The following is a 23,379-nucleotide window of genomic DNA, read 5'->3' on the forward strand; positions in this document are numbered from 1 at the left end:
GCGGAAGGGCTTGACGGGCTCGGAAGGGAAGACTCCTTCTTCTCCTGCTTCTTCTTCCCTGAGCTCTTGCCCAGCGCCCCTGACCGCGTTGCTGGTTTAGGACTGGAGCCGCTGGCACGGTGGTTCCCGGGTCTGTGTGTGGAATAGGGCACGCGCCGCGCTAAACCCGCGCCGTGGAGACGTGCGGTGCTTCCGAAAGGTGCCGGCCCGTTTGAAAATCTAGATGCTTAAAGGGTAAAAGCATTACGAAATGAGCGGAAAATGAAGGGCAAGCGATAGAAATGTGTCAGTATGTCAGATGCCTGTGCGGGGACTTTCTTAAAAACTTTATGACTTTGCGTCTATCTTTTCCATCTCCTGGAAGCCCTCGGGCACTCGCAGCATTAGAAGTCGGCAGTGCTCGGAGTTATGCGAAGTATTGTCTTGGGCATTTGATAAGTGTTTTCTCCTTCCTTGCCTGCACTTGCTGCTTTTCTGCCCTCACTCCCTTCCCCTGATTCCCGAGGATGCAGCCGCTGAGGATCTGACTCCAGAGAGGTTTCCGGCACTAATCTGTGCTCTGAGTCTGCAGACAAAAGGCCAGTTTTGCAGACCTGGGCAGGAATAGTAGCACCTTGGCTTGATCAGCAAAAAGGGCTCCTGGCAGATGACGAGAGGCGTTTCTCCCTCCGGCAGCTGGGTGCAGTGCCTGCTCCGTGTCCCAGCCACGGCTGAACGGCAGTGCCCCGTACGGCTCATTTGTATTCTCAGTGCTTTGGCTGATCTCTGATGCTGTGAGATTCAGTGCCATGGCAGAGCACTCGTGGCTGTGAGGAAAAACGCCAGCAAAGAGCTCAGCCGGCTGCCAGCGATGGTGAGGGAGAACAGGGCAGGGGCATGGCTGCAGTTGGGATGCTTCCGATCAGGAAGTCTGCGAAACCGCTCTGTGCAAATGGAAACACGCCCTGCAGCTGAAACCAGAGGAGGACAAGCGTGCAGGCGTCTCCCGTGGCGGCACAGCCTTTCGCCAGAGTTTTGGGCCAGGTTGCTTCCAGGGTGAGGTTATCTCTGCCAGAGCAGCTCCCTGCCAGGGGGCTGCGTGCCTGCCTTAAACCGCCGGCTTAAATTATCGTCGGTGGCCGCGGCTGGGTGGAGTGTTTTGCAGTTGTGAAGTTGTTGTAGGTGCGGGCTGACAGTGCTGCTGCATCGATATTAAACTGCTAGCATAGAAGGAGGGGATTTATTTGGTTTTAATAAGAACTTGTGAATAACGCTGAGGAGCTTTGCGATATATTTAACCCTAAACCTTTCTTGTTCGTTCCATGCAGTCGCAGCCTGAGATTTTTCTTTGCTGTTAAAATACTCCATAGCTAGAGATAAGTATTGGTGCATTCTCACCTCTGCTAACAGCAGTGGAAGCTGTGTCAGGGAGAGTAAGCCTGTGGCACACGTGATCGTCTGATACTGTTGAGCAATAAAAGCTGGAGTTTTTTGTGCAAGTATTCATGTATTTAGGTTGCACTAAACATAGTCTGTTTTCAGAGCAGCAAGTAGCCAAGGCATGTACTCTGCCTGGGGGGAGGTGTACTTGCAAGCACAGAGGGAGGATTTCATGGGAAAACTTGTGGGACCTGGAGATGGCTAGGGTCAGCTGGGTGGGGATCCCTCCTCAGCTTTCTGTGAACTGAGGAGCAAATAAAAAGGACCACTGTGCTGAGTTTGCTGAAGTTAAGAGTGGGTTTGTCCTTGAGGGTGCTGCCAGTTGACATGGGTCGAGAGCACTAAAAGACATGCCTGAATTTTACTTGATTTTACTGAATTTATTACAAGGCACACATTATATATGTCATATATGCTGGAAGCCCTGCTTTGTGCTTTTTATATTCTGCATTCAAATGCAACCAGAGAGAGCAGCGGTGAAATGAATATGCAGTGTGGCTTTGTCTTGCAAGCTGCGGAAGAGTCTGGCTGATGGTCTTCATGCCTCACTCTGCTTTTTAAAAAGCAATTGCACTTTTTGTGAGTTAGTGCCTCTTACATAGCAACAGCTGATCAGATGAAGTATCTTTGACTAAAACTCATGCATACTTGGTACTTAAATACAGCATCATTAATGCTACTTAGTTTATGTGCTGTCTGACCAGTCTCTGGGTTTACTTATTGCAGTATTTTTAGTAAGTTGATGTTCTTGCATTTCTCAGCAAATATTCTTCTTGTTACATTCCTTGTATTTTGTAGAGCCAGAATTGAAATAAAATATTTTGAATTCTCTGGTCTAATCTCTTCTTTCCCTGTTAACCTTCTTTTTGTGTTGTTTACAAGAGGAATTAAAGAAGATAAGCTTAACAGAACTAAAAAATGTAAATTGGAAATAATACTGTAAATCTGTCAGGCCTCTGAACAGTTCCTTTAATTGCTCATTCTTTTGTAACTTGCTGTAAGGAGCAGGTTTTTGGAAATATGTTTGAAGACTCAGATTTTTGGGAATGATGGTGGAACTGACAGTATTTTAGGATTTCAGGCTGACCTGGTGCTTGAGTCCAGTGGCCACAGATGGAAAGCTCAGTGCTGAGCATGATCCAGAGCTGCCCCCTTCGGAAAGCATATTCTTTGTAAGTGACATTCAGTTGGTAATTGGTTAAATGCTCTCAAGTACTGAGCTGACCTCATTCCTTTACCTTCCTCATTTTTGGGGCAGTAAACATTGAAACATCAAAAGCTTCTGTTTCTGCTGAGCTCAGGAAAAAAAAAAAAGCCCATACAGAGCACAAGGTTAAAATGCTCAACTTCTGCCTTCTGGTGGTTCTCAGCAGCCCTCACTCAGTGGCAGATAAAGCAAATCTCCCAGTTAATACTGTCTGCATCCCACCGGAGACAATTTTTTGGGAGAGGAACAGCAATTGCCTACAGTGCCTTGTTAAAACAGTGTCATGCCTCTGTGTACTGTTGTGCCCTCTGTCCCTCTTGGAGCTAGTGCTAAAAGGATGTCACCAAGGGATGTTCATGCAACAGGCAGGGCAGGAGTGGTGTGGTGGTGCAGGGCGGTGGGAGGGTGGGCTCAGCGCCACTTTAGGTGTCACCTTGCCACTAGCATGGGAGGGGGCTTAGTCAGCGTTCTGGATCTGGGGTTCCTGCCATAGCAGCAGGAAGACAGAGCCCCCATGCTGTGCACAGAGTTGTCTCCTGGGACAGGTCGTGCCAGAAAGGCCCTTTTGGACTGGGAAAGCCTTTTGGAGCAAATGGGGTTTATTCCAGATATGGAGGGTTTGTTCTCTGACTTCGAATGAAGAGAGACAGGGGTGTTTTTTCATTGCTGAAGAGCAGAGCCACAAATACCTCTACCTCTTATATCTTGGCATGTTGTTTTACTCCTGCGAGTGGCATGCTGTCTTAAAATGAGTTGCAAGCAAAATGTTGAATTCTCACAGCTACTAAATCTCTACTTAGTGTTGGTAGCTCTTCATATAGTTTGGGAAGGCATGTATAGGTAATGATGCAGTTTACTATAACCTCCACTGCATAACTGAACAACTTGTTTGTTTTGTCCTCTTAATCCTCTTTCTTTGCCTTCTTTCATTGCCATGTCTTGAACTGGTCGTGTAGGGGTGAGATCTATGAAACTGTTCAGACATAGGAATACTTTGGGAGCGGTTGCCTCAATTCTTTGCAGTAATGCTTTTGTTTTCTTCTTTTTATAATGTACAAAATTATGTTCTTCTGGGATGGAGCATAAGCTTTTCAAAGCTGTTTGACTACATAATAGGCTGAAGAAACTGATGCTTTCTGCGTGACAGTCAGAGCACACTGCTCCATATGCATCCAGATACTTCACAAAACTGACAATAATCCTTGTAATCTGTAGCTGTTTTGTCATAGTAATATAGTTGCTAACTTGTGATTCTTAAATGTGTTAAAAATGCAAAAGAATCCTGCAATCCAAACGGTTTATGCACGCTAGCATTGGAAATGCTTTTTCCTTTAAATGGAAGAACACCCACAAGGAAAAATAAAAAGGGTAATCAATGAATTACATAGAAATTGGTTTGTTTAAAAACTTATTTCCAGGTCAGATTGCTTTGCTATGACCTTTCCTAAGGCTGTTTAAATTTGGTAATGCAGCAATACAAGGGCATTGCTTAGGCTGACATCCCTGCAGTTTGTAAGTGCTGACTGGTAAAAGTGATTTATATCTGGGTTCCTGAGGGCAATGAAACCTGTCCCCATTATCCAACAGAACAGCAGTTAGATCTCTGTTTGGTAAAGGTAGTGCAAACAGTGATGTGAATTGATTTTTTGATTGACAAATCAAATAAGTGCTACCTCTGATCTTACTGTGGAAATAACTTGTAGAGTTGTTGTTGACTGTGTACAGATCCTTAGATCTATTAATTGAAATTAATCTCCTGAAATTTATTGCCTTGATTTCTCTGTTTTGGTGTTTAGGACACATTATCTTAAAAGGTAAATAAGAGCACAAGAGCAAACTTGTCTGAAGTATGTCCTCAGTAAATGCTTTCCTGCTATATTGGATGCGTTGGAGAATTACTTAATTTCCTTGGTGAAGTTAACTCTGTGAATCACAAAGCCTTGTGCATTTAGAAAGCACAGGGCCAGTCAACTAAACTCCCTCACCACGTGTAGAGATTTTAGAGATGCATGCTGCTAAGTGCAGTTGTTGCTTCTCCATGAACAAATGAATCACACTACCTGCACTGATCTCAGTGCTGCAAATTAAGAGTTGGCCTCAGCATCCCATTGCATCTGGGTATTTTTCATGCCCTTATTAAAGGATTATTAGCTGTAGAGGTTGTGCTTCATTAATGGTAACCTTGTTAATGACCTGCTCTACTGAGCAGGTAGAAATATAAAAGCATTTCATGAACTTGTATTTATGCTCAAGTTGTCTGGATTTAATTGACGTCCATGTCAAAACATACTGAATGTTTGCCTGCCAAGTGATGCTTTGGGCGATGACTAAATGTGCTGAGTTGCTCTAACATTTACAGGAGATAAAACTTGGTTGTGCAAGGCTACAGCAAACATGGAATAAAACTTTTTTCTACATTTTCAAATTCTGCCCTGCTCTTTGATCTTCTCATAACTCTACCCCTTGAGACACTGGGTTAGTGATTTGAACAAAGTGACTGTTCCTCTTCTGTTATCGCCTGAAAGCGCTCCTCTCCCTCTGTGACCTTGAGAAAACTGTTTCTCCTCCTGCCAGTTGCCATTGCAGTTACTGGAGGGTAATTGCTTTCTTCCTATGTGCATGTTCAGGCTCCCTGCTGTAAAACATATGCTTGAGTTCAAAAAGGAAGTAGTTTTGATTTCAGGTAACACTCCAGCTTTTATGCTTGCTGATGGACTGTTTTCATTGGTGTCATCCTAAGGATGTTACCGGTGTTAAACAAAAACTAACAAGTATTAATTTGCAGAATAATGTGGTTTAGTTTATTATACCAAGTAATACACCTCAAAATGTCTTATGGTCTTAGGCCATATGGTTAGTTAGTTAATTCATAAGCAGGCACATTTGCATTGCTGCCTTTTTTTCTTTTGTTCTTTTTTTCCCCCCCTCCCATTACCTTTATGCCTTCTTCCCTTGGATGCTGTACATTTAGGGTTTGGAGCAGATCATAACTTGGTGGAGGAGCAGCTCCTCTCCCTCTGCTGTTAAAACCATGGCATCCATATTCAAATAGAGATCTTGAAGCTCTTAAAAACGAACAAAAGAAATCTACTCTCACATTTCCCATTACTGTATCAATTGTCAGCATAGTGGTCCAAACATAGAGGTCTAGTTCTTGAGCTAGTCCTGTGTCCTCTTCTTTGCTTAAGTTGATGACTTGGGAAACTATAGGCCTTTATACCTTAATCTATATAGGCTTCCCCTTAGATGTGCTATTTTTATGCACATAATTGAATCAGAAAGCTTCTGTTAACCTTTTCCTGAAGGAATGTTTCCTGCTCTGAGGTTGATTTTAAAAATACTGGTATTTTGAATCATCATTTTGAGAATCGTCTCCTTGCCAAACAGTAGGGAGACCCTTTGACTTCAATAACAATAATTAAACCTTTAACCAGTTAGGAGGATGACACTCTCCAATGTTTAACATTGCCCTGCCCTTTAGGAAAAGAAACTTGAGAAAGCTTTTCTCTTGTTGAAGTTCAAGTGGCACATGTTACTTTGGGCGCGTGGCATGTGTGCTTACCAGAAAGCATCTACAGGTTCAGTTTATTCGTGTGGCTACTTGCATGCTTTTGGGCAAGAACTCCTGTGGTGGCTGCAGGACAGTGTTGGTAGAGGCACACGGATTGGGATTTGCCTTTGAAGGACACAATGCTAGTTGTGCTTGCATTTTTATGTGTATATATTTGTGGACTGCAGGGTAGCACTTGCTTATGGTGAGTGTTTGGTTGTGGTTTGGTGGTTCATTTCTCTTTTGCAGTACTGGCATGGAGAGGTTGGTTTTAGCTGATCACAGACCCTGTGAATTGGTGCAAACACTCAGCTGGTTGTCCTAAATTAGGGTCATGTGTTTATCCCTTGCATCACACACTTATCCTGCAGTTCACTCATGTACAGTGGCCTTTTGGTGTGTTATTAAGGTTTACATTAGTCTTGTGAGCTTGATATATTACGTGCATGAAGCCTCATTAACGGAGAAAATACCTGCACTTGTAATGCGGTGCAGAATGTTCTTTTTTTATTAACATATGTGATATACTGTCAGAAAATAAGCTGCCAGTCCAGCAGGCCTTGTTACTTATGGATTTTTCTCTCCCTCTGTAACAGACCTAAGCAGAAAAGCCTCTTGCAAAAGATTTGAGCAGATTTTTTCATATTTTATTGAATTCTGGCTTATGTGCCACCCAGAAGGCACAGCTTAGATCATGGTTGCTACTGCAGCCCCCTGTTGCTCTGGCTGTAGAAGCAATGGCTGGGCTTGCCCAGTGCCAGCCACCAGACTCAGCTGTGGACTGGGAAGTTTTGGGTGAGTGTTCCCATAACCTTCTGCAAGAGGTTGAAATACAGTGTAAGGGCTAGAGGAAAACATGACTGCAAGGGAACAACCCCAGCAATATATAGGGTGCTGAGAGAGACAGCACCACGTCAGTCAGGAGTACTGCATTTGTCTGTTCAATTACAAATGAGGAGAAAACAGTAATAGTAATACAGGTAGTGACAGAAAGGCCACTGTGTTCCAGTGTAGATCATTGCCCCGAGTGCATGAGTTGCTGCTGCTGCCTGTACTTGTTTATAGGTAAAAATTGTGCATGGCCATAAAGCATTTTTATAGTCGATAATGTCAGACCACTTGTCATGTTAGTTTAAATAGTAGTAGCTGTGTCCTGGTTTCAGCTGGAATAGAGTTAATTTTCTTCCTAGTAGCTGGGTACAGTGGTGTGTTTTGGATTTAGTATGAAAATAATGTTAACACACTGATGTTTTAGGTGTAGGAGTTATTCTAAATGAAGGACTTCTCAGTGTCCCATGCTCTGCCAGTGAGTGGGTACACAAGAAGCCGGGAGGGAGCACAGCCTGGACAGCTGACCTGAAGGAATATTCCATACCAGAGAGTGTCATGCCCAGTACATGAACTGGGGGGAATTGGCTGGGAGGCTCTGATTGCTGCTTGGGGGACTGGCTCAGCATCAGTCAGAGGTTGGTTTCTTACTTGGGTTTTATTCCTCCCTCTCGCTTTCTGTTATCTTCGTTTCCATCATCATTGTTAGTGGTGGTGGTGCTGTGGTGGTGCTGTAGTTTTTGTTGTTGTTTTGTTGTTGTGATGGTAATGATGAAGATGATTAACTTAAGAACAGTTTAATAAATGAACTAACCTCAACCCACAAGGCTTTATTTACCTTTTTCTGGTTCTGTCCCCATCCCACCAGGTCTGCATAGGGGTGAGCAAGTGGCTGGAGGATAATTAGTTGCCAGGTAGAGTCAAACCATTGCACTCTGTCCTCTGGTTTTGCAGCCTTCATTAAGTTCCAAGTAATTCTCCAAAGGCCATACTCGATCCACCTTTACTTGATGGGTTCCCGGAAGCTCTAACTTCCCTACCTTTTTTTTTTTAGCTCTTTCAAAACCGCCATCATCTCCCTTTGAAGCACACAAAGGCAGGCTGCAAGTCTGGCCATGCCTTGCAGAACAAATATAATATCCTTTGGTACTTCTTTGTATTGATTTCTTGTCCTATCACCACTGCTAAGTGGCTCACATTACGGTACAGAAAGGACTGCTAATGTTGTTTTCAGAGGTTTTTCTTGCATTTTTTTTAAGTCTTCTTAATTGACTCATTCCTTCTAAATTCAGTGCTGAACTTGTTTAGATCAAATATTCAAATTTAAACTCAAGTTGAACAATTACAGAGCTATAATGAATTTGAGTTTTGCAGACAATGTTTCTTGGTTTCACAAAACGTATCAGGCTCACACAATGCACCAATGCAGGCATCAGTTGCATATAGCACAGTGCAATTTTCTAAGCGTTTGTGGAGTTTGACTTTGTGTCTTAAAATACACAGTTACGAAGCTGGTAAAATACAGATTTGAGTCCTCAAGGATGTACTTGGTGAGAACACATGGATGTATCCAGGTTTTAACCACCGTTTACAGTGTATGAAAAATGATCATGTTGGAGTGAGTGCTTTATTTACATCCTGTAGTGCTGTGTTGCCTCCAATATGGCCTTGAGAGGAGATGACTGTCTTTGAAGCTGCAGTGACAGGGGCTGTGAGTTGCCACTTGCATGTGTGAAGGAGCTTACAATGAAGTTAAAAAAGTTTTCCACCCCTCTCCTCGCTTTGTTTTTCCTTGCTGCTCCTTTTCACACTTTCATGTTTCTGTTTGCATCTATTTTTCAGGCTTTGCTTTTTAAAAATCTTACTCATCCAATGCCCTGGGAGGTTGTTTTGCAGAACAGAGGGGCAGGGATGGGTTTTGTCCTGAGCCAGTCAAGAAGCCCTAATCAGTCATTGGAGGCTCTTTACACCTCCTCTTCTTGCAGGCAGCATCATTGCCCTTCCCAATTCCCACCTAAGCTGTCAGTCCTTAATGTGAGAGAAGAATATTAGCAAAATCTGGGGGTTTGGTGGTTTGTTTTTATTTCTTCTCCTATCCCTCCACCACATACCAGTTCCTGTGTGGGGATTTGAGCTTAAGCATTTAGCTTCCCTGGTCCAGAATAGCAGATCTCTTTAAATGAAGAGTCCCTTTGCTGCTGTTTATTTTAGAGATGACACATCTGTGTGGAGGACTTGTATTACAGGGAGATAAAAACATTGTGGAATAACCTGCAATCACTGGAATTGTCTTTGATACTTGAAAAATTGGTTCATGGAAGAGTTTTTTTCACAAAATCATGTTTTGCTTCTAGCATACAGTAAAAAAGAGCTGTGGTGGTGGTGAGATTTCAGAGGAAAGCTTTCAGAGCTCTGCCAACATGAATAAGCAGTTTAATTGTCTGAAGCATTATTTTGTATCCTACACAATCTGTACAAAACATGTATGAAATAGGTGCATTCAGAATATAAAAGTTTGGGGTTACCCACTAAGCAACTTTTAATATGTTGTCACCTTTATAATTATTGTGCACAGTCTTACTATAGAGGCTAAAGAGCTTGTCTTTTGCCTAATGTTTAAAGAGTTGCTTTACAAGTGTGCTGATGAAACACTTCTTAATTCTGTCCTATCTTTCACTCCTGACAAAATATGAGCACTCATAAAATACAGTCTAAGTTAGGTTTTCACTTTGCTGCAATGAACATAGTAATGGAAAAAGTTTTATTTTCCGTGTTTAAATCACTATCTAGTTTCATAGCAATGTGTTTTTCTCATAGAACAAATTTAATTAGCAACTTTGGGAATTAAGTAAAAAATGTTCGGTATTATCAGAAAATCAAACTTCCTGTTGAAATTTGGTCTTGGACTGCTGTGCTCAAGATGTGTCTCAAATCACTAGTAAGGTTGTTGTTTGTTGTTTCTTACAGTGTAGCGTGCTGTAAGGCTGAGAATTAAAAGGGATTCTTCCCCTCTGTCCTCAAGGCCCTCAACTGCAGGCTGGCCAGTGTGTAGTAAGAGTTTTTGGCTGTATTCACTGTCTGTTTAACTTTGTATTTCAGTCTTTTTCTGTGTATCTATTTTTGTTAGCTCTGTTTCTATTGGAATAGTTTTGTTTTGTTTAGACTTAATAAAACATTCATGTTGCCTTTTTTTTTGAAAAAGAACCCAATCTGTTGTTGATCTCTGTCTGTTGGGTCTCTCAATGGTTAACCTTCTTCTCCTGTCCCTTCTTCCTCTTTCCTTTTTACATCTGACCTGCCTTGATATTTCAGGGATGGGGGCTTTTTTTATTGTTTGCTCTTTACGGTGCAATAATGTACCAGTTCATGCTGCTACAATTACATTTAAGAAATCTCTGTAAGTTAGCTTTGACATATGCTGTATGATCTTTTGTTATTTCATTTTATATTTTTTCTGCAATTCTTGTACTTTTCACTAGTACCATTCCTTTATGTTAAATGATGCCTGTGCATTGCGTTTTGTTTTGGCCTTTTCTTAATAGCTTTTTAGAATTCTGCTTTAAAGAGTCTACGTCTTCCTTCTTGTCTACCTGTTTTATTTACCTTTCTTTTTGCTTTGGTTCCTTGCTGGGTGCAATACGATGACTTTGCTCAGCTTCAGTCAGGTAAGACCTCTTTGTCACCTACATGCCTGCCTTGTGCCATTGCTTCTCCTGTAGTAAATCAGGAGATGGGATGGACCCAGCTGAAAGCTGATCTTCTTGCTTGGTTGGTTTCTTTTGGGCTGCCTCAATTTTTCCAGGTTCCCATCACCCAGGCAGGGTGGAGAGTAGGGAAGGAAAGAAAGCAGCAGTGTCAGATCCGTTCTTGGTTGCTCCTGGTCACCCCACACACCCTAGGTATGGTTTTATAGCTATGGACCAGGTTGAATGGAGAAGTTAGGGCAAGGGTGAGGTGATGTGGTGGCTGTTAGCCTGAGGGTTCCTGATGGGTGTGAGCGGACACCGCAACCGGAGTGAATAGGAAAAATGCCGGGTGGACGGAGATTAATGCCGGGTGCACGGGCTTAAGCTCCGCCAGGGGAAATTTAAGTTGGATATCAGGAGAAAATTCTTTACAGAGAGAGTAATTAGGCATTGGAATGGGGTTCCCAGAGAGGTGGTGGATTCACCATCCCTGGAGATTTTTAAACGCAGATTGGACGTGGCACTGAGTGCCATGATCTAGTAAATGGACTGGATTTGGACCAAGGGTTGGACTCGATGATCTCGGAGGTCTTTTCCAACCCAATCGATTCTATGATTCTATGCTTCTGTCTTTAGGAATGAGTAAATTGCTGTAGATGTTTAAGAGACTTTGCACAAGCAGCAGGGCAGAGGAGGCATATCTGGTGCCCCCTTTTCCAGGGAACTGCTGCCCTGAGGAGGACTGGATAGCTGCAGCGTTGTGGAGGAAACCTGTTGCCTGCTGTTTGTGTGGATATCGGTTTATCCCTGTATTTAAAGCAGATATATTACATCAAATTACAGTACTGACCCTGCTTTTGCTCCAGTGCTTTTGAATGTATTAAACAAATGTAGTAAAACCTTCTGCACCTTGGTGCTGGTGCTGGGGGTTCAGTCTAGCTGTGTTTTTCCATGGAACGGATTTTAATGGCTGCAGAGTTTCCACTACATCATGAATTTGTTGCCTCTTATTGAAAGAAGAGTGGCTAAACTTTGGAGGAAAGGAACTTGTTTTCCTGGAATTCACTGTCTGACTTCTGCAGATAACTGAATCTTTTATGTTATGAGCTTGCAGAAAACAGTTTGGAAGTTGCTGTTAATTAAGTTCTGCTGCTATTTAAAGTTCGTAGAAAGAATTTGTGATAAGATCATGTCAAGCTTTACCGTTACAGTATTTCCTTTTAATTGGTTGGTTGGTCTTTCTGCCCTTAAAACAAAAAGTAAAATATAATAAACTGCAGTACTTGCCTCCTGGAGCAGGGTCTTCTGATGAAGTGACATTTAGGGAAGTGCTGCCAAAATCAAACCACGGAAATGTACAGGCAGAAATACTTTCTTTTCTAATGACTCCAGGTGTCAGTCCTCTTTTTCAGGGGCCCTTGTAACAGCAATAATTTGGCACCCCAATATTTGCTGATTCTTGGCAGAAACTGGTTTGGTGTGGGTCTGGTGCAGGCAAGGATGTTCAGCTCCTCAGGACCCACCAGGCTTTTCAGCCCTGAGCTTCTGTAACAGAAATGTGGCTGCATGGTTTTGGCAACCATTTGTTTACAGATGTGCAAAGAAGGGAAATGTTGTACAAGAAGGGAAAGGTGGAGGAGAATGATCTGCATCTGTAAGGAATCTCCTTTGTCATTGTTTTCTATCCCTATGCCAGAACCTGATATCTTAACTTTCAATACTCCTTATGAGTCCTGGGCTGGAACAGGGTCAAAATCTTGCCTTACAGAGTGTTGACACCTTTATCCTTTGGAAAGGACATTAGATTTTAAAGGTAGTTGATTTTCTGAATGATTTGCCTATTATTTCTACACTGTTTTGAAGGCAGGGGTGCCTAGTGGCAGGGTTTTGTCCTGAGCAGCATGATGCCATGGCATAAGACTTGTACCTGAAGTAATTTTTTTTTTGTCTTAGTTCTCAGAATGGTGGGAAAAGGAACACTTTTTGTACCTATTTCTGTTTAAGTCTAGCCATCATCAGGAGTAGTCAGCATGGATTCACCAAGGAAAAATCAAGCTTGACCAATCTGATAGCCTTCTATGATGACATGGCAAGATGGGTCGGTGAGGGGAGAGCAGTGGATTTTATCTACCTTGACTTCAGCAAGGCTTTTGACACTGTCTCCCATTACATCTTCATAGGTAAGCTCAGGAAATGTGAGTTAGAGGAATAGACAGTGAGATGGATCAAGAACTGTATGAATGGCAGAGCTCAGAGGGTCGTGATCAGCAGAGTATAACCCAGTAGGAGTCTTGTAGTCAGTGGCATTCTCCAGGGATCAGGTCCAGTCTTATTCAATTTGTTTATTAACGACCTGGATGAAGGGTTAAAATGTACCCGCATCAACCTGAAGGACCTTGACAGGCTGGAGAGTTGGGCAGAGGGAATCCTGATGAGGTTCAGCAAGGACCAGTGTAGGGTACTGCACTTGGGGAGGAATAACCCCAATTACCAGTATGGGTTGGGGGCTGACCTACTAGACAGCAGCTCTGGAGAGAAGGACCTGGGAGTTTTGGTGGATGAGACATTGTCCATGAGCTGGCAGTGTGCTCTTGCAGCCAGGAGAGCTAGTGGTATCCTGGAGTGCATCGGGAAGAGCACGGCCAGCGGGTCGAGGGAGGTGATCCTCACCCACTACTCTGCTGTAGTGAGGCTGCATCAGGAGTTCTGGGCTCCTCAGTACAAGAAAAACAAGGAACTGCTGGAGAGGGTCCAGCAGAGGCCACAGAGATGATGAGGGGTCTGGAGCATCTCTCTTATGAGGAGAGACTGGGGGGAGCTCAGACAGTGTAGCCCAGAAAAGAGAAGACTGAGAGGGAATCTCAGTAATACATATAAATAACTCAAAGGTGGGTGCCAAGAGGCTCGTGCCAGACTCTTTTCGATGGTGCCCAGCGACAGGACAAGAAACAATGGCCATAAACTAAAACACAAGAAATTTCACCTCAACATGAGGAAGAACTTCTTACACTGAGGATGGCAGAGCACTGGAACAGGCTGCCCAGGAGTCTCCCTTTCTGGAGATATTCAAAACCCACCTGGATGTGTTCCTGTGTCACCTGCTCTTGTGATCCTGCCTTGGCAGGGGGGTTGGAGGATGCTCTCCAGAGGTCCCTTCCAACCCTAATGATTCTGTGATTCTGTTACTCATACTTGCCTGACTTTTGTTAGTATTGTTCACTATGTATGATGGTACTGTCTGGCATGATGTTTAGCATCTTAAAATGGAGGCACCAAGTATTCGTACAGCTGCAGCCATACAGGATGAACTCATCTCATGGGGGTACACCAGGAAAATAGAGAAGTTTTGAAATTGGCTTCTCATAGCATGGCTGGCCATATGACAAAACAGCAGCAAAGCAAGCACACGCATGTAGAATTGTCAGTATGCATTTTTTCTTCCTTTAAGTAAAAGTGTAGAAATTCACTTCATTTTTATTGAAGAATGTAACTAACTCAGTGTATTAGATGTAATTTTGTGTGTGTTAGGGCCCATCAGAGAATTTCACTCTCATAGCGTTCCAGGTACCACTCCACACACTTTGGAAATACGAGTAAGTACACAAATAAATACTTAACATACTGTTACTTGCCTGAGAGTGACATGTGTGCTTTTTCAGTGTGATCTGGTTTCCAGAACACAAGTGGTCCTTCAAAAGGTATCAGTTACCCACCTGAACACAGGGGTTGTAGTTTCACATCTTAGAAGGGCATCTTAATTAAGGTTTTATGTCGCTCTTCTGCCTGTACTAGTCAGATTTGCATGATGTAGCATTACCTTAGTGACTGTCACCCCCAGCTTTCATGATCTTCTTCTAATTTCTCCACTTTTTATTGGATTCATGTATCTAGTCAGCATGTGAAGCCCAGATAACTTTTTTTATAGCTTAACCTTGTTTACTGGATAGCTGCATGCAGGCATATTTTGCTTTGTACAGTGTTTCACACATGCGAAGAATTTTAAGTACTTTTTTGGATTAGATAGCAGACTGTCGTGTCAAGCTACTAAATGCAAAGAAGATAACCAAGAATTATATATCTGTCCTGTACTTCCAGTTTTATTCTTGAGATGTTCCCTGAGTTCAGAGCTCAGTGCAGCAAGATTTTGGCAGAAGGAGGGGGCAAGCTGGTGACAAAGGCTCTCTCAGTGCTCAGATTCGGTGCCACAGCTACAGCATGTTGGAGGAAATGAGGGTTCATATGGAGGGACAGTCCCACTTGTAACTCCTTTTTTTTTTTCCTATTTCTCACTTCTTAAGTTTTATTATGCAATTATGAGATGTGGGCATTTAAAAAAAAAGGTAAATTGAAACTTACTGTCTTGAAGATACACAGTGCTCTTGAACTCTGCTGTTTGTAATGGTCATGCAAGGCAGGGCTTCTCCATCCCTTGGTCCTAACAACATCAGCTCTGTTGTTAGAAAATGCAGCCTTTTGACCAAGAAGGCTCATTAAAATAGGCTTTGGGGGCTGTAACTTTATTTTACTCCTGTGGAAGTATAAAGTTGGTTTGAGTGAAGTACACAGACAGAGATTATAGGAGTCCCCTTATTAAAGGGGAGTAGAGTTTTTTAGACCTTCTTGCAGGTGGCACTTGAATAAGAGAAATGAGACCAGAAATGAAAGCCAATGTCCTTGTGGCCCTTTGGACTTAGCTTTTGACTCCTATCTTCTGAGCTCTCTTTAGTTTTCCTGGCTTCCTGAGGCCAATTTTCCATTGTGAGCTGCAGTAAAAAGAGGGAGCTTCAGATTCAAAGAGTAGCTGTTAATAAACACTGCCATACTGCTTGGGGAGGTTGGAGCAAAGCTATCTAGCACATGCTGTGCTTTGGCTTTCCTTACAAAAAAATTGACTTGTCGCTCTTGTGCCATGTACATATTCTCCCTGTTTCCATCTCACATAGTTTGCTACAGATCCTCTCCTCCATTTCTTTCCCATTAAAAAAAAAAAAAAAAAAGAAGCAGTTCTTTAACCCCAGCCAGGAGTTGTCTGTGCATTTTATAATTGCAAGCTATTACAAACACAGCAGTTGAATAAACCTGTGTGCTTTGACTTTTCTCCCTCCACATTTTATTTCTGTAAATACTTTTGCACTCTGCACTGTGTTGCTCTTAACAGCACCAGGGTATAAGATGGCAGCAGTGAGGAGATTTCCAGTATCGCAGTACGGGGATACAAGTGCAGTGGCTGGGCACAGAATACACCCCTGAACACTTTATTCCAGGAAAACGTATGCTGTTGAGAAAACCATAGTGCTGAGGGGTGCCAGACCTGCTGCTGTTGAGGTGGACTTTGCAGCATGAAAGATCTTTATTTGCAGGTGGATGCTGGATGCATCCTTCTGGGATGGAGAGGCAGTGGTGAGCCATTTTCCACAGATTCTTAGTAATTCCATGGGTGTCTTTGTGTGGTTGCTTCCAACATGCTCTTCCTGCTTGGCCATTGCCCTTGGTGTTTTCCCTCTGCCTGAAATAATCCCCCGCCGTATCAAGAGCTGTTGACTTCAAGGGGATGAATTTTGTGTGAATATCCTAATCTTTGAATCAGATCGTAATTCAAGCTAGTTTAGATCTGCTATAAGTGTGAATAAAACGGCAAGGACCTATGATTTTTCTTAACTTTTCTATATGAAAATAATTAGATTCTGATTTAATGAGGTATTGGGTATTGAGCACAATTATTTACTCTGTTTTGCAGTATCCTTTTCTTGTATTTGTTTCTGTTTTGTAAAATACTTTTTATTACCACAACTGTGTTTAAGTATGAAGGTAAACATTACTGAAGGATTTGGGGAGGGGGGTAGAATGACAGGAAAAGTAATGGCATGAAATTATACCCTATAGTTCACTGGCCAAAGTCTTCCTTTACCCTCTATGTTTCCAAATGGTTTGAAATCCCATTGAGGTTAAACTGTTTGAAACTAGCTTCTCTCCTTTGTCCTGCATTTTTTCATGCTTCCCTGAATTTTATACGAATGATTTATTTCTAAGCTTCCTTATGCTGGTGCTGCCAGGGAGTATGAAAGCTCAGCACTGTGGGTCCTGATGTGTCAGCAGCAAGCTGGAGGGTTTGCTGCTGATGCTAGGGGGCCAAAAATGTGCATCACTTTGCTAGAGATACAGGTGCAAACTAAAGTTTAAAATAGTTTCTTGTATTTTAACAAAACTAAAGTGCAAAATTCGCAGCACTTATGCTTCACCTGATTTCCCATAAAATAAATATACCTACACTTTCAGATCAATAAGGACTATAATTTATTCTGAACACCTTTTTACTGCTAATGTTAAGCATGCTTAGGACGTAAGAGGGTATTCAGAAAAAGGAAAAAAGGGTAATCTCAGTTTGGCAGGAAGTTGAAAGGCAATACATGCAAGGAGTGGTTAAGGCTTTGGGAATGGAAAGGAGAAACTGGGCAGCTTTGGCAAATGGACAGAAAATGGTTGACAGCTTTGATTATCAGTGCTGTCTTCCATCTCTCAAGCAGCCGAGCATTTTCAGTTTCAGTATATCTACAAAAGCAAAAAACAATGTGATTGTTGGGTTTTTGGATGAGGGATAGTTTGTACTTTCGGAGGAAGAAAAAGAGAAGTCACCTCTGCAGTAGCAGGGACTGTGAAACATCACTTACAAGAAAACACAAATCAAGATTTCCAAAAGCAAGTACCTAAAATTAGGCTTCGAAGTCCTAATTTAAGAATGACGAAAGTGGCTGTTTTCCAAGAAGGCTGAGCAGCCAGGCCTGACAACGGGTTGCTCTCAGAAGCCAGCACAATTATTTAGATGCCTATTTTGGGAATTTTTTTTTTAACTCAAGTTCAGACACTTAGATGTGAAAACTGGGATCTGTTTCAGGGAGTTCTTGAGCAGCAGGGTGAGAGCTGAAGGATCCTGCTTAAAGGGAGCAGGCTCCCAGTGCTTTGAGCTTTCAGCTCAAAATGTTTTTTTGCTGCTGTTTGATTTGCTTAAAAAGGGTGCCATGGGACAGAGGGCAAACCTTTATATTTTTGTGCATCATCTTTGCACCTGGAAAGTTACTCCAAGAAGAAACTCAAGAAACAACATTAAAATGTGACCAAGAATTCTTAAATTACTTTTCATAAACTCCCCAGAATGTGTTTTCAGTACAAAGCATAGGAGGCAGGAGCTTTTGAAAGGCAGGAGCTGGATGAAATCCTTCAGTATTTAGTAGCCCTTTCCTCAGAGACTAATGATGTGCATTAGAAGAGGATGTTGTCAATGCTTATAGCCTGTATGAAACGCTTTTTATAAATACACTTAAAAAATATATACTGCAAGAAAAGGCTTTGCACTGTGTTTTTGATTGTGACACCAAGATGCACTGGGGCCATCCATGCCTGGACTGAGTGGCAGGGCAGAGCTCACATCTTCTGCCCAGACACATGGCTGGCTGCTGGAGCATGGTGCTTGTCTCAGCTCATAGTATCAAAGTGAAACAAGGATGCAAAATGACCTGTGGAGGTCCAAAAAAACCTGTCTGTCAAAATCCAGAGGATTATTGAAAAAGTGAGACTTGATCGTGTTGGAGCAAAGTACAAGTTTAGCCTTCGTTATGTTTGTGTTGCAGAATTGAATTGAAGTCCAGTAATCTTGTTTTGTTTAAAACATCAGATAGGTTTGCTCTGGATTAGATACTTGGACTTGAAGGAGTAAAATCTTTCAGGTTGTAAACCTGAGTGCTTCCAGACTCTGATTCAAATTGCTGTAGTGTTCAGGGCCCTTACTGCAATGATAAAATTTGGTAGCAGAGAAGATGATTTTTTTTCTGTGCATTGTAGAAACTCAGGAAAAAATAACCGGTGTATATAGAGGTACATGTTTAAAAAAGTATTGTCTAGCATAATTGGGTCTCTTTTTTCTTTTTTACCTGACTGTAGGCACTGAATAAGGCTACAGATGTCATCTGTCTGGTCTTCTATAAGGCCTTTGACATGTGCCCCCACAACATCCTTCTCTCTAAATTGGAGAGATATAGATTTGATGGGTGGACTGTTCAGTGGATAAGGAATTGGTTGGATGATCACATCCAGAGGGTAGTGGTCAGCAGCTCAGAGTCCTGATGGACAAGTGGTGTCCCTCAGGGGTCCATATGGGACCAGTACTGTTTAATGTCTCCATCAATGACATGGACAGCAGGATCGAGTGCACCCGCAGCAAGTTTGCCAACACCACCCAGATGAATAGTGTGATTGACATGCCTGGGGCGCTGTCCCAAGGGACCCAGACAGGCTCAAGAAGCAGGCCCATGGGAACCTCATGAGGTTCAACAAGGCCAAGTATAGGTCCTGCACCTGGGTTGGGGCAATCGATGGCATGAGTATGGTTTGCGGGATGAAGGGATTGAAAGCAGCCCTGCTGGGAAGGACTTGGGCTGCTGGTGGATGAGAGTCTGTACATGAGCTGGCAGTGTGTGCTCACAGCCCAGAAAGCCAGTTGGACCCTGGGCTGCATCAAAAGGAATGTGGCCAGCAGGTCAAGGGTCATGATTCTCCCCCTCTACTCTGCTCTTGTGAGACCTCACATGGAGTACTGCATTCACCTCTGGAGGTCCCAAGACAAGAAAGACATGGACATGTTAGAGTGGGTCCAGAGGAGATCAGAGGGCTAGAGCACCTCTCCTATGGAGACAGGCTGAGAGAGTTGGGGCTGGTCAGCTTGAAGAAGAGAAGGCGCCAGGGAGACCTTATTGTGGCATTCCAGTACCTAAAAGGGGGCCTACAAGAAAAATGGGGACAAACTTTTTAATAGGGACTGTAGTGATAGGACAAGGGGCAATGATTTTAAACTAAAAGAGGGCAGATTTAGACTAGATGTAAGGAAGAAGTTTTTTTACAATGAGGGTGTTGAAACACTGGAACAGGCTGCCCAGAAAAGTGGTAGATGTACCATCCCTGAAAACATTCAAACTCAAATTGGATGGGGCTCTGAGCAGTCTGATTAAGTGGAGGATCTTGCCCATGGTAGAGGTGGTTGGACTAGATGACCTCTAAAGGTCCCTTCCAACCCAAACCACTCTGTGATTCTGTGAATAGCGTGCCTTGCTCTGGGATGACTTCCAGGTAAAGGAGCATTGCTGTTGATCTGCTTGTGTATGTGGTCAGCTGCAGAATTTGCTTACTTTCAGTATTAGGAAACATGCCGATTGCAGTGTTCCAAATGGCCACTGGTTTAATTTTTCTGGGAGTCGATGTTCCTCTGAATTGGTTAACTATTCTAATTAAAAAAGAACCCTTGTAGTTGCTGCTGTTGAAGCAGTGTTTAATGTTGTGTGGCTGTTGGCAGGAGACTTGATGCATTTTCACATGACCCCCTCTGGAACAAAAGCAGATTGTTTCCTTCTGTTTTTCTGTTACACAAATGAGTTCCTTTTGAAACAATTTCTTTTTCTACAAATTCTGGAAATCAACACTAGGAGTAGTTTTTCCTTTGCTGTGCCTTTTCCAATATGCTGTCTGATAATACTGGCTCAAAAACTTGCTTTGGGGTACCAGCTCAAAAAAGCTGAGACTTCTGCAGAAAGACTCTTCCTCTTGGAGTACGAGTTTTTCTTCCAATTTTGTGGAAGGGTTGAACATGGAGTTTCATTTCTTCCTATCTTTGCTATAGCTAGGCAGAGTTTGTTTCTGCTTTCCTAATTGTTTCATTTACATATCTGCATTTTTAGTGTCAAGCAAACAACAGTATGTAGCAAGTTAGTTCTGAATTGAGCTTTTTTGTATATTTTTGTGTAATGAACCCTTGGTTTTGAAACAAGCTCTCCCCTCTGAAGCCTTCCCCTGTGAGGAGGGGAGTTGAAATCAGACACAGTTGAGGGTTATTGGCTGATGCAGTGCTGTGTAACTAGATCAATCAGTACTAGATCAAAGGAGCAACAGACAAATTGAGTAAGTGGGGATTTCAAACAACAAAATGAGTTATCCGCCAGGGAGTGCTTTTCCTGGTGATATTTAATAGCTGACAGACTGAAAAAAAAAAGAGCTGGGGTGAAAAAAAATGCTTTCTCTCATTATCTGTCTTCTCCTTGGAATTATATACTCATTTATCATAGCCTTCTGATGCTCATGCTTCTCATAACACAGCATAGGCTTTCTCACTTACATTTCCTTAATCCTAGGACACCAATGTGCCAGTGCTGTGGGCATGCACACAGATGCTCACAGTTTGTGTACCATAGCTGGTGAAGTGATGTAATCCCAAAAATGCACTTTCTTGTGAAGTGTTTGCTTACTTGGGCTGGGCTTCTTCAGTCAGAAAGTAAAACCAGTATGAATTGGGACTATAAAATACTTTTAACACTTCTGCTTATTTTGATCGAGCTCTTTTGTTAGTGCCTGGTGACCAGATTCCAGGGATGTTTTTGTGGCTTTGTGTAGTCCAAAGCGGTTCAACACAGAGGGGAAAGTCTATTCTTTGTGTCCCTGAGAGCCCTGCAGGGAACTGATGGGCTGTGGTGCTGCCAGAAGTCCTTGGTGAGCATATCAGCGTCCTGCCTGGGGCCAGTGGTGGAAGGGATGTGGACTTCTGTAGAAGACCACACAATGTAAATGCATTTATCTAAGCCCCTTGTATTTTTTTTGGTCCCATGGAAAGTCAAAGTCCCTGTGGTAGCTGGGTGGCTCCCTGTCCTGCTTTGTACCTGGGAGAGAGCATTGTTTGCATCCTGCTTGGCTTTTCTTGCTGGACGCGGAAGAAATGGAGGTTTCAGTCTCAGCTGACTAAAACCGGAGGACATACTATTAATTTTACTTGCATATATCAGTACCCCTCTAGAGGTGAGGTTTTCACAGGTGGAAGAGAGATGTTTGTTTAGCTACAACTGAAAAAAAATTAACTTTTTTGTTGTTATCAGCTACATGTAAGCTTGTGTGATTGTTTTGGTTTGTGAGTATGCTGGCAGCTTGTGTTACTTATGTTATTTCCCCGTAACTAAAAATTGCTGCTAATATTAGTACTTTAGGGAAGGAGAAACATCAAGCAGTGAAAACCATCCTCTTAAGAATGGGTAAAATTTTATTAGTGAAAGCTCAGTGCAGTTCTGGGTAGAAAAGAGGAAATTTTTTTCTTAATCAAGAAGAAAATCGCTTCCTCTTCTCTTGAGAACAGCTTCATGCACAGTTGTCCCTGCTCATGGAAAGTGTTGCTGTTTTCCTGCTTTAACCTTAGGGAGGTACAGCAATTTAAGTACCCCAGTGTATTGATCAGGTGCTACCAATAATTAGTGGCCATGTGAGGAGCTGACAGATTACATTTGAATTCACTCTACTAATGTTGGATGAGCTTTATCTGGTAATGTTTTACCAGTAAGCAGTTTCTGGAACTTGAGATGCTCATGCCATGAACTGCAGTGTGTCCTCCCTGGCCTCTGCAGCCCTCCCTGTCACTCGGTGACTGTTGATCTTTTGGTTTTATGGGCTATTAATCAGGGCTGTAATCAGTCACCTATCTGCAAGTGATAGCAGAGCCAGTTTTCACTTTTTTCCCCCTTGCCTTCTTCTCCCCAGCTAGCACTGCCAGCTATTTGAGTCTGTTAAAAGAGCTTCATAGTGTTTATTGGAACATTTCACTGTTGCTGGCTTTCTCAAAGTCCAATCCTCCTCTTCACTGAGGGATTTTGCAAGATTCCATTTTTTATTTGCACATACAAAATACAGAATTAAAAAGAACTTCAGGTTAATCTGAACTCATTATTTTAGCTTCTGTGCATCTAGATCTCTGATTAAGTACTTCAGTGGGAAATACAGCTCATACACCAGTGACTCGAGAATAAAATAAACTTTATGTACTTTGTATCTGATGAGAAAGTCCACTATGTTTGCTGGAATTTTTGCATAGTAGTATTTTCTTTGTTAACCCTAACAGATGGTGTTCACATGATTAAACTGTTTTCATGAGCTAACTTTGTCCTCTTCTTTCCATTTCAATAGGTTGTAGAATGGAAGTTCTGGATAAAACAATCAATAGTTACTTTGGTGTTTGGCTTGGACCCAGAGGTAAGATTTCTCAAAAGTTAAATACATAAATAAAACTGATCTTACTAGAACATAAGAAACAACTTCCCTGTGACAGGTGACTTTCTTAAGGATTGCAAAGCATCAAAATGCATGACAGTGTAAAAAACTAAAGTCTATTCAGTGCTTCTGATCTTTTGACCTGAAGACCTGCTAATTTTTCAGCTATGACCATTATAGGTGCTGTTCTTCTCACTATCAATTAAGCTCATGTTGTCATCTTAGTGACTGACTTACTGACTTACCTCACTCAGATCTTTGCCGTTTTTTTTTTTAGAATTTAATAATAGCTTTTATTAAAAAGAAAAAATTTTTAAATTTGCATTTAATTAAAAATTAATTAATTAATTGAATAAATAAATCTTGCCCTCACAACTGGAGCTGCTTCGGAATTTTTCACTAGAAATATCTGTGGCTTTTGGAAAGCATTGCTGCTTTGAAACCTTTTTGTTTTAAAGAGGCAGCGTTCTTGGTAGGTTTTTCATTGGGAAAAAGTCTGTGGGTGGAGAACAGCAGCAGCGGGACCAGGACAGGCAGTGGCCTCATGCTGAGGGCTTGGGTAGAGATGGCTCCATTCCACCTCATTCTGACCAGGGGGGATTAAATGTCAGCATCTTGTGTGC

The 23,379-nt window shown here is 42.3% G+C and overlaps 1 protein-coding gene across 2 annotated transcripts in view; it reads left to right on the plus strand.

Moving 5' to 3' along the window:
• The window catches only part of ELOVL5 (ELOVL fatty acid elongase 5), a 40,559-nt gene that overhangs the window by 784 nt on the left and 16,396 nt on the right, over nt 1–23,379 (plus strand). The window contains exons 1-2 of one of the 2 annotated variants that reach the window (XM_064650347.1): nt 2,458–2,591; nt 22,673–22,738. In XM_064650347.1, coding sequence (XP_064506417.1) covers nt 22,681–22,738 — 58 coding nt within the window. In that variant the 5' untranslated portion in view covers nt 2,458–2,591; nt 22,673–22,680. Of the gene's footprint in view, nt 1–2,457; nt 2,592–22,672; nt 22,739–23,379 lie in introns of those variants that run through there. The other variant, XM_064650346.1, reaches the window with a different exon arrangement.

The sequence above is a fragment of the Pseudopipra pipra genome, chromosome 3 (genome assembly GCF_036250125.1).
Source record: "Pseudopipra pipra isolate bDixPip1 chromosome 3, bDixPip1.hap1, whole genome shotgun sequence".
Classification (NCBI taxonomy): domain Eukaryota; kingdom Metazoa; phylum Chordata; class Aves; order Passeriformes; family Pipridae; genus Pseudopipra; species Pseudopipra pipra.